A 12,092-nucleotide genomic window follows, 5' to 3' on the forward strand; every position below is an offset into this window, starting at 1 on the left:
TTCTTTTGCCTTTTTGCCTTTTCTCCTACTTGTTGCAGGATTTATTACATTGTTCTCGGAGGCAGGGAGGGGTTTTCATGGTACTAATATGGAAGGGTGGTATGAGTTATTACAGCACTCCTATATAATTGCTTATTTTTGTCTGCTTCTGGAATTGCACTGTTTACAGTATTTATTATATTTCCTTTGGGAAATTAACTTTGGGTTTCCAAAATAGTAGTCACAAAGCAAGTATTTTCATGGCAAAAACCATCATCACAGTGGGTATTTCTGAATACCTGCTGAACTATATAAATATACCTATATTCCTGCTGAACAAGGACGAAACAAGGCAAAGTGAGATCTTGTCAATCTTGAAGGTTGATCCTTCAGTTCTGAAATTATGCTGTGATAGAAAAGCTTTTCCCAGTTAAGTATTATTCCAATGTCTTATTATGTGAGCTGTGTTCTCATAATAAGTTAGTTTGTCACTTGATAGGTAAGAAATATTGAATAGGAATTGTGTGAATGAAATAAATGCATTCTTTCATGGCTGGGACAATTCATTATTGAATTCTTACAATTTCTGATTGGTTTTATCAACATTGTCTTTCTTGGCAGTGGGGTTACTGCTCCAACACCGTTGTTTATGCCTATACCCGAGCGGATCGCCCAGAGTGCTGTGTAGTCTTCTGGGACACAAAAAACAATGAGAAATATGTGAAATATGTCAAGAGCCTTATTTCCATAACAACTTATGGGGACTTCTGTGTTTTAGCAACTAAAGCAGATGAAAATCAGCCTCAGGTAAAATCTGTCTTAATTTTCACTTGAAATGCTCTGTTCCACATGCCAGTTCTTTACAACTGGAATAAGGTGACCTTTAAAAGTTTAAGAAGCTGCCTTAGAGTTGTCATTTGACAGAATGGCTCAGTGTTTAAAAACACAGAATCCCAACAAACAGCAAAGTAGCTGATAAACTGCATCTACAGATCAACTCCTTGTAGCCATCAGTAACCTAATAAAATCTGCAGCCTTCCAGATTAATGTTTCTTTAGAAATATTTGGAACAGTTCTCCAGAGACAAGGTAAAAGCATCAGAATAATAATGAATATTTCATCAGTGAGAAATGGAAAAAAAGGGATAATTTTTTAGGTGATATAAATTACATTTTACTGCAAACTGCTTTGTTTATTAATTTTTTTTATATGTAATTATAATTGATAAATGTATCCTTTGGTTAATGAATGATCAGTTAGTGTGATACTGTTACATGATTTTTCTTGTGTAATCACTTCAGAATTATTTTCTGTATCACATATATTGCTTACAAAGGAGGAACATGAGACAGAGTCATTTGGTGCCATGGTAAAAAACCCCAAGCATGCTTTAGTGCTTCTTTGCTTCATTGTGCTATAAGTGGTATACTGTCATATGGACCTAAAACATATGTGGCCATAAACATTTGGTGAAGTTGAGTGCAATAAAATAATTCTTTTCTGAATTGTAATTTTAAAGGCGGAAACAAACAGTAGAAAGACTTAGTGTAACTCTATTGAGCATAAATAAGAGATTTAATTTTAACACCTGAAAATTACAGAGAGTAAGGACCTTTCATTTGTTTTGAAATGGCTCCAGTGTAATTATTAACACTGTGAGTTGCCAGGTTTTAGGAAATGAAGCGCATAGGCTTACGGGTAGCAGTTCTTTGGAGTTCTCTGAAAAACTGATTTTGTTTACAAGAGATTTTGGTCATTAGAATTGTTATTTCAAAATGGTAGAAATTACAGCAATAGGAAAAAAATAGCTAATGGGAAAAAAAAAGAAAAAGACAATTTCTGCAGGAACTGTTTAAAGATATTGCAAGTAGATGTAATTAGTAAGTTAAGAAGGACTTCATGTTGATACCCATAACAAGGCTGGATAAATCAGACAATGGAAACTCCCTTCCTGGCACCACCTTGTGTGGGTCATACAGCCTGTCTTGGATACTGTTACTCCATTACTCCTTAACAGGCTCTGATCTGCTGACTTGGAGTCTCAGAGATGACTAGAAAAGGGCATAATAGAGATATTTATTGTAGACTGAATGTGGGGATAATTTACTGGAGAAGAATTAATGTAAACATGATGGAAATAAAAACCAGAGAGTTAAAACAGCCATGCGTATTTTCCTACAAAGGCAGAGGGACAACATATATTTTTTTTAAATAGAAATTTGAGAATGCTGCTGGAAAGTTTAACTCATGAACAAAGAAATAAAAATACTATTTTTGTGAGGTACTTATTGGTGGCCAAACCAGGAAAAAAATTAATGAAAAGAAATCCATGTTCAGCTCTTTTTCTTTGAAAGAATGAAGTTCATGTGGTAGATGAAAAGCTAGATCAAGCTGCTCTCATGTGATGAATAAGATGTCAAGCTATCAGTTTAAAAGGGTGGCTGTATGGTTACTGTAGTCTGCTACCACAATTACATGGATTGTTCAGGAGGTGAAAGAGCCATGAAAAATTAATTATCTTTCATTTCCTGGAGAGTCAGGGTAACGGCTCTTGGGTAATTCACATTTTGGTAGCCCTGTATATATTATTTATTTTAGTTTCAGTTTAAATACTTGACAGTAAAAGTTGCTCCTTAATTTCCACACTTCTCATTCAAGGCTTTTCCCTATGCAATAATCATTAAGATATTTAATCCTTGATTTAGATCTGGATGAATAAATACATAAAGTACAACAATAAAACGTTGGTGTCTAGTGAATTGTTATGTATTTGCATCTTCCTGAATTTAGCAGCCCAATCTCTGAGCTATTAAAGCCTTCCTGAGTGAGATTACAAGGGCAAAAACTTAAAAAAAAAACCCCTCCACTTCTGTAGTACTTAGGATACTGCAGGGCAGAGGGAGAGCCTTATTGACAATTCCCCCCACACTGTTACCATCTTGGAGGTTCAAGGAGATCTGCAAAGGACAGAACAAAGATCCTAACTGCTGGGTGTTTTTTAGATTATCTTTTGCATGAGCAGTTGATGCAAGTCAGGTCCCTGAGTCAGTGGTGTATCATGCCTGTAAACACAGCGATGTGTGTGCCTCACACAGCAGCAGGGGAGACGCTGCCTGTCTTACCCATGTGTTGTCTGTGGACATACTGGTGGTACCTTCTACTTGTTGGATTTTGTCTGGTAGATTTTCTCCCATGCATAAAACAGCTGGCTACTTGCTTATTCTTAATTTATAGTGCCAATTGGCAAATAGCTCATTACTCTCGTGCTAATGCTGCTTTATTTTTGCTGCAGTCGTGGTCTCTGTGTTTGCTGTTGCTGATGAGCATTAGAATGTGTGGTGTGGGTTATGAGATGCACCTTCACAAAAAACTGTGTACAGCTTACAAAAAAATGTCATAGTAATGACCCTTTCTTTTATTTCCATACAGTATGTGCTGGTTCTCTGCAATTCTATTGGCACACCCCTGGACCCAAAATATATTGATATTGGTAAGCAACTTGGTCTTATTTTGTAATTTGTGTTGGAACTGACCTGTTAGTTATCTGTTAATAAAGATAATGGCTTACCAAACCAGTAACATTTCTTGTCAAATTGGCTGAACTTAAACTGATTCTTCATGTTAATTCAAACTATGGATAATAGAATTTTTAAAAATTGCTTCTTTCCCTTCTTTCCCTTCTTTCCCTTCTTTCCCTTCTTTCCCTTCTTTCCCTTCTTTCCCTTCTTTCCCTTCTTTCCCTTCTTTCCCTTCTTTCCCTTCTTTCCCTTCTTTCCCTTCTTTCCCTTCTTTCCCTTCTTTCCCTTCTTTCCCTTCTTTCCCTTCTTTCCCTTCTTTCCCTTCTTTCCCTTCTTTCCCTTCTTTCCCTTCTTTCCCTTCTTTCCCTTCTTTCCCTTCTTTCCCTTCTTTCCCTTCTTTCCCTTCTTTCCCTTCTTTCCCTTCTTTCCCTTCTTTCCCTTCTTTCCCTTCTTTCCCTTCTTTCCCTTCTTTCCCTTCTTTCCCTTCTTATGGATGTCTTTTGGCAATTCAGGTTTTCCTTCACAACGGTGGTAATTCAACTTCTTTTTAGGAAAATGTACTTTGAAAAGGGTACAGTTGTATCAGAGGAAGTGAAATAATTTGATTTTGACCTTCATTTTAAAATAACTTGCTGCTGCTTCCCAAATAATTTAAGCATCAATTTCTTGTGTTTCAGTGTTGATAATATTTTTTCTTTATCTTCCTCACAATTGTTTTATCTAAGTAGTTTCAGATTATAAATTAAAATGCAATTAAAAAACATCAATGAATTGTAATACAAGTATGAAACACCCCCAAATTCTAACTAGCACTGAATTCCAGGCTTTCCCTACTGCTTGTTTGCTGCAGGTGTGGTACAGAACATTGCCAAGTAATTGCTAGCCACTGTTTTCTGTGATTTTTGCTTGAGAATAAAGAGAATTGATTATTTTCCCTTTAAACAGATGAGGGAACTGTAGAAAAACTGACAAATTAATCAGTTTTTTGTCTAATGAATCCACTTTTATTTGTTCTGGTTTTTGCTTTATTTTTGGTTTGTTACCCGAATGGATCTGAATTTGGATTCAGAGTGGATGTTGTGAACCCTGTTTGCAGTTTTCTTTTTGAACCTTGATTCTTTGATTAACTCTCCTGTTTTGTTGAAAGACTAAATAACTTGTCTTCTATATGTTTAAATTTATAAATTAGATTTTCTTATTTGCTTTTGAATGAGAGGGAAGACTATTAGGGCAAGAAACCTCATTATTTTTTTTTAATGTAAATTGCCTTCTAGAGCCATCATTTTATCCTCTCTGCAAAAAGAAACTTTTCTAGCTAAATTAGTCTCAGTAGAGAAGTTAGTTTTAAGTCATAGTACTAATACTTGTCAATAGTAAACAGCAAATAGCCATTCTCTGTGATAAAATTGATGGGTAAAGTATCTAGCAAAATTTTGGTAAGATAGAAATGATGAGAAAAGCAAGGTGAAGAAGTAGTGAATAAGGAAGTAACAGAAGAATATAGGTGGGAAAAAAATCAACCAAAAACTTTATGATCTCAAATAATTGAGATAAAAAATTATTTTCCTCAATCAGTGCTTCTAAATGGTTTTATTCTTCATTATATATTAACTAAGTTGTAAGTATCATTTTCTGATGTTCAGTTTTTCCGTGATAGCAGGAGGAAATCAGCTGTGACTCGTACACAAATTTTGAAATTCATGCCCCATATTGTAGATTATATATTCATATATTGTAGATGATATATTCATGATTAAAATGAAGAGTATGCTCTGATGAGTGAATTTGACTACATTGTCCTATGGGATGTTTATGAAAATTGTGGTAGTTTTAGTCTTGTGATTTCTTTTTCTGTCCCTTTGATGTCCTCCTGCCACCTTTTCCGATAGGAGAGTCATATAAGACTTAAGGAACAACGTATCCAAGAGGTTCAATACCAAAAATTTTACCAAGACTGGGGAAAAACATCAACAAAACAACCAAACAATGCCTGTCCTGCTAGAAAAACCAACCAAAACCCTAAACAGAACACCTAATGCCAAAATCCAATGAAATAAGGTGATGTGATGGGTGGTAGTCTGCACTGTATATGTACAGTGTATATGTACACTGAATACTCACTGGTTTCCTGGACTTGGCAGGCAGAATTAGGGTGGTGGGAGAAGGGTTCAGGGACTTAGAGGGAATAGTTCTTCTCATTTCTGCAACTGATATCTAAAATAAGTTGAGTGAATCATTCATTTAGGGGGTCTTTTTGCTCTCCACTGGGTATGAAGAAGCCCAGCAGCCAGCTCATCTCTGTCAGAGATGTCTAAAATTAGGTGAGATGAATCCCACTCACTGTTAAAATTAACTTTGCATGTACACCTCTAGCTCTGCATTTAAACTCTTTGCTTTGCATTTTTCTAGTGTTCTGTTTATGTGAACTTTCTGGACCTATCTGTGAGAGTTTTATTTGCATTATAAACAAAGGTTTCTTTATGATTCCACCAGTATGACCTATCTCCTACAGCTGCCTGCAGACAAGAAAGTAATCCTTTTCAGTAACTGGGAACACTTAAAAAGAAAGGCTATTTAATTGAAAAACGCTGTTGTTATTCCAACTGTACTTGAATTGTGCTGAAGAGATTAAACAATTTCTTCCTTTAGCATAATTTAGCTTTCTGCAGTCTGCTGCTGTTCCCTCCAGGACTGGAGGACCAGTTTAGTGCATAGATTTGCAATGCTCTTTCCTAGAGTGAGTTCACTTGTGAAAATGCTAGGCATTGTAGCTTTCAGCCTCATAGGTGGATAAATACCAGAGGTTAGGAATATTTACATTTTTGAGTCCTAAAAATTTCTGTAGCCTCAGTAGTTAAAATATTTCAAGCGAGTCTTTCATTACTGTATGGTAAACACAGCCAAAGATTCAACCTTTTCTTTAAAAAATATATACCTCCTGTAAGATTCCTTTAAAGTTTGCTTTCCAAATTTGCAGATGAGATTGAAGGTAAAAGTGAAAAGCAAATGTCTATAAATGCAGCTCTTGGAATACATTGTGCTAGTTTCATCATAGTTACTTTCCTCTTTTTGTAGCATTTGAAAATGCAACTTGATAGAACAACTAGAGATATTTGCAGCAGAAGGTCAGTTGGTGTGAGAGGCTGACAGCTGTACATAGTCAAGGTCCTATTGTACAGTATATAATGTTGTTTATCACAGCTGGAGCTTCTTGGCAGTAGGAAGTGTAATTGTTCCTGTTTGACAGCATACTGAACTTAAGCAGCTGTCTGGCCTTGCAAAAGTCAATAGAGAGAAGACCCTGTAAAACCTTAAGGGCAGAAGACCTTTCTGAAAGTTCTAAGATTCCAGTTGATACATGATTTCTAACAGAATCATTGTCCTTTTCTTCTGTTTATAAATGAGGGAAGTCAGCATGGAATCAATTATCTGGTGAGAGTCATTATTAATAGTCTAAGAAATAAGCAGTCAAAAGTAAAATTAACTTATTTCTTACTCAAGATAATTGGATGGGTGTTACTGACTTATGAAAAATTATCTATTATCTGCTTGTAAAATTCTTTTTTTCCCCTCTTCTTTCTACTAATACAAATTTTCAGGTTATTTTCTTTTAGTAAGCTAATAACTTGTTGCATAAAGTTCTGTCCATAAAAAGTTACATAATTTTTTGTTTTGAACTCTTGTGCTTGTTTCAGATTTCTAAGTGCCATCTTTCAGAGTGGCTTAAATACACTTAGGTTGTTACATTATTTGATTTTCATAAATGCTGGTGAAAAATCATTTCTTATGTTGTAGAATGTCCTGAACAGACCACTTGGTATCTGTGTGCTCTTGCTTTTTCTTGAGTGTGTGCTCTTCATTACCATGAGTCTAAACTATATTTTTTGACTGGCTGTAATTATTGCAAATTGAACAGACACTATCTGTGGTTTCTAGCACACTGCCCCTTGTTGGAGCAAGAATCACCTGGAGCTCTACTGACCATAAAGAGTTTACTCCTTCTTGAGACTTAGGTGCCTTGAAGGCCTCTTGGGCAAAGCTTCTTGGACTTTGTCCTGGTAGGAGATGGATAGTGGAGAAGAGACTGCTCATGTAGGGATGCTAAGTAGCTGACAGAGCATTTAAATAATGAATCTGAGAATGTGTGTTAAGACACAATTTGTCTGAATGTCAGTTTGTAATATTTTATAATACCATTTCAACAAAGTGCTATTAATCTCCTAATGACAAAGTAATTGTGACATTATGCAATGTTTGATTCACCCTCAGGAGATGTAAATCTTATGTTGTTGGGCTCTAAGCCAATAGCTCAAGTAAGGCTCAAAAAAAGAAGTGCTTATTTCCTTTATTCTGTTGAATTTTTAATTATGTCATTAGCTTTCTAATGCTTGTCTCTGTTAAAGATGGCAATAAAGAATTAATCAGTCATTATCTGATGAAGGGCCATCACTTCAGCTTTCTTTAGACATTGATGAGTGGTTACACTTCCAGCTGTTCCTCATACTGCTTTTTATTTTGTCCAAAGACATTTTGCTTCCCCTGCTTCCTGTGCCTTGTGTTTGAGGTCCTTCACAATAGCTTGTGTTTGCTAGCCCATAAATTACTCCTTTCTTCATTGTCTAACATTACTGCATTCCATCCTACTCTGGTACAAAAATTAACCAACACAGTGTCTTCTGTGCTTGTTTTACATGCTCACAGGCTTTCTGTCAAAGTCCTTTGATGAATAACTAAATATAAACTACAGGAGGTTAAATATCTTGTTATATAATATCTTTTTAATGGAAACACAACAGATGGTATCTGCTAAGAAAAGGTCACTCAGGCTGGATTATATCATCTTCTTACATGTGCTTAGGAGCACTGACATAGTGAAGTGTCATCTTTCAAGTGTGTGTTAGTGAAATTAATACAACAGCCTGACCAACATACAGGTGGATTAAAGGCAGAGCTGGAGTCATGCCCAGGTGTCTTGCCTCCCTCCTGATGCCTTAACAGGGATGACTGAACTATATGTGAAAAGCACTTGAATTGCTGTTACTTAGTTGATCCTTTTTAATGTAAATTGTAATGGATTTTGACTATTTATGTTGCGTAAGCTGTGGCTGTTCATGAGTTGTCCCACATGTCCCAACATGTTCAGTTGTCCCTGCTGTTGCCTGACATTTTCTTTCATTTGTGAGCCAACACTTGTAGAGATATTTGAATCAAGCTCTAAAATTAGGTAGATTTATTGATTAGACTAAGTTCATTCCAGTTTCTCAGGAACAGCCTGTAACAGACTTGTATGAAAACAACAGTTTAGTATTGTGTCTGTCTGTCAGATTGCTTCCTTTCCATCAGATTTAGGTGGGATTACTTGTCTTTCTTGTTTGTGTATCCTATCTCATAGACTAGAAAGTGTCTCAGCCTTTTCATGTGGTGAAGTAATGTAGTCATGCATTAAGTTTGATTTCTGTCTATATTTTTACAAGAAGATTAGACACTGAAGCAGGTGTTTTCTAACATCATTGAAGTGAGATGGAGTGTGTGTGGATGAAATGCAGACATTGTAGAAGGTTATTTGAGATTCCTGGGTATATATGCTTCAGGGAGGAGGCTTTATGAAGGAATAGTGAAGAGAAATGAGGTGAGGAGAGAAAAGAGGGCCAGAAAGAATTTAAAGGACAGTTGTTTTACATGTTGGAATTGCTTTGATGGGGACAGGTTTTTTTAGTCCTTTTCAATATTTGGTCAGCACCTGAAAAGTAAAGCACCTGTTTAAATGTTTTCCTCATATATTTTCAGTGTCTGAAAATTGAGTATTAAGACATTAATATTGAAGTTGGGTATCTGCAAAAACAGCAGAATTCAACAGTCTAAGAAGTTTACATATTAAGCATGAGAAGCTGCTGTGCAGTGGAAATGCTGAGTGGAGGAGTATCCAAATCTCTCACCTCCTTCAGACTTCAGGTGCTTTCGTTTCTGTGTGCTTAATAGTCAGGTTTTGTGAAGGGCACTGATGCTCAGGTGAGCAGCACCTGCTGGTAAATCAATGCTGCTAATAAGATGGTATTTCCCTCCACTAAAGGAGACTTAAGTAGTTAAACCAGCTGCCTGGAAAGGGATTCTACATCTTCCTCAGCCTGAAGGGATTGAAATGAGCACATTGTCTTTCCTGGGAAATGACAAATCTCATTCTTTACTTCTCTGCCGAGCAGCAGCCAAAACTTGGGGGGAGGCTGGGACATCTTCTCTTATGTTGAATTTATGGTGTTATGCAGTCAAGAAGGAAAATATTTTAGGAGCAGAGTATAGCCCAGTGTGGAAGGCTCTGAGATGAGAAGGTGGAACAGAATACTTTCAGTTGGAGGGGACTGACAAGGATCAGCCAGTCAGTCTCCAGGACTGACCAAAAGCAAGTTGCTAAGGGCATTGTCCAAATGCCTCTTAAATACTGACAGGCTTGGGACACTGACCACCTCTCCAGGATGCTGTTCTAGTGTGCATCTACCCCCTCTGTAAAGAAATGTTTCATAATGTCCAGTCCAGACTTGGATTTGAGTTTCTTTTTCTACAGATTTTTCTGGTTTTGATTTCTTGTTCAATGACTGACCAATATAAAATGCTAAAGCAGTTCTAGAGAAAATGCCATGTGTACTACTTTTATGCAATTATTGAAGTTATACAGGCAATTCTGTAAAAGCATCAGTTCCCACATAGAGTTGCTGCTCTTCCAGATGTGGCTTTGCATGGATTTGATCCTGATGATTGTGTCTGTGTGCTGTGCCCTGTTTTTTCACATTTGGCTTAAATCCAGTCATTGCTGAGCCTGCTGTTGCAAAGAAGGGAAGGCCCTGCCCTCCATGCTGGCTGCTCATTCCTGCCTGCTCCAGCATTTGTGATTTTCTCTTTAATCCAACTTAATGTAATCTTTTATTTATTTAATTTTGAGGTCAGTTGGATGAATGAACTGATCCAACTTACCCTCTTGTCCAGCTGCTGCTGGAGCTGATATGAAAGAAGTGGCAGGAAAATGTGACAGAGGTTGGCGTGTATGTGCTTTTTGGCAGTAACAATCACTTTAGGCTTAGGCGTGTTCGTAAAATGCCTAATTGATTGTATTCCCCTGGGTAAAGCAGGAATGCTTTGCCATCTTGTTTTTGGATCACAACAGCCCTTAAGTGAACTTTTTTTCCAGACTCAGGTATTTCAAGGTGTACACAAATGAGTCAGTTTAGGCTCCATGGAAGTCAAAGGGGGAGTCATCTCAAGAGTGTGAGGAGTGCCCATGGCTTCAGATGTTGGCATGGCAGTGTACTTTTATGTTGTCTTGGACCACAAGTACTCGAATGTTGACTAAGTTGAGTCCAAATATGAGGTTTAGTACAAAAAAGTGATTTGAGCAAGCCTTATTCCCTCACAGGTCAGGAGATTCTCATGTTTCAGTTTTAAAGGATTAAAACATTGGCTTTTATGGCACATACATGAAAGTTAATAAAAAAGCAAAACAAATATATATAATTTATTAATGTTTTTGATGAAACAGGAGACCATTCTTCAGTTTGGATGTGACTAATTGTTGAAATGAATGTGTTATAAGTACATGAAATACACTGAGTTGCATATAATGTAAACAACTGTGCTGCTCACGTTAAGCATCATCACTAAGCCTTCTTGCCCATTTTTACTGAAAAGTATTCTGCAGCCATTGGTTAGCTTATATAATCCTCTTGGTTTCAAAGGAATGAAATCTGTTCAACCAATCTTCCCCCATCTGTCTCTTGTAGCACTGCTCTTCTGTGTGGCAGGCTTATAGCTCCCTCCAGAGTTCCATTCTGTGCTAAAATATAGAGGAGAAAAAAAATAAGAGATTTACTGTAAAAGAATTATGTTTTCTGCTCATATCATGTTATCTGCATGACTCAGTGTTCCACTGCCAGGCTGGTTTGCACAATTCTTTTGAATTTATCTCAGGTTTTTAGTTTGGAATCATAATGATTTACTTTTAGAACTTAAAGACATTGGCTGATTTGCATACTAGGTTTCTTGATTTTTCTGTGCCTTTACTGTTTTGGTTTTGTTTGTTTTTTTGTTTTTTATTACTGAGCATGGACAGCAGGAATGAGATACTCAATTTGTGCAGATATTCTAAGTGGGCTTAGGGCTGAAGTAATGAAAGTATCCTGCATTCCCATACTGTGATTTTTTTGGTATAATAAAGTAAAACTAAGTACACAGTCTGCTAAATATTTAATTTCTTGCCATTCAGATAAAGAAGTGATATTTGGCCCAACTATTAACTAATGTACAAACAGTATTTCTAGGTCTTGTCTAACTTAAAATTTATTATTTTTTTTGAAGAAAAAGAACCTCTTCTAGATTGTCAACTTATGAATAGCCTTAGATATATCAGATATGGAAGTATTTAATAGATCTTGCTAAGGAGATTTGAGATGCTCCTGAACTGGTGATTAACCTGAAAGTTTGTCTATGTGTATTTGATGTTTTCTGCATCAGTGCGTGAATATTTGCTGAAATAGCAGGGAGAAAACTGTTAATGGTAAAATCAGAACTTGTAAAGAACTTCTCTGTTCTTCTGGACAAAGCCACAGG

The 12,092-nt window shown here is 36.5% G+C and overlaps 1 protein-coding gene across 2 annotated transcripts in view; it reads left to right on the top strand.

The window, feature by feature from the left end:
* The window catches only part of WDR35 (WD repeat domain 35), a 42,282-nt gene that overhangs the window by 10,908 nt on the left and 19,282 nt on the right, over positions 1-12,092 (top strand). The window contains exons 10-12 of one of the 2 annotated variants that reach the window (XM_086875768.1): positions 601-786; positions 1,316-1,348; positions 3,409-3,469. In XM_086875768.1, the coding sequence (XP_086731894.1) occupies positions 601-786; positions 1,316-1,348; positions 3,409-3,469 (280 nt within the window). The remainder of the gene's footprint in view (positions 1-600; positions 787-1,315; positions 1,349-3,408; positions 3,470-12,092) is intronic. The other variant, XM_086875769.1, reaches the window with a different exon arrangement.

This window comes from Cyanistes caeruleus, chromosome 2 (assembly GCF_971803275.1).
Source record: "Cyanistes caeruleus chromosome 2, bCyaCae1.hap1.1, whole genome shotgun sequence".
NCBI classification, from domain to species: Eukaryota; Metazoa; Chordata; class Aves; order Passeriformes; family Paridae; genus Cyanistes; species Cyanistes caeruleus.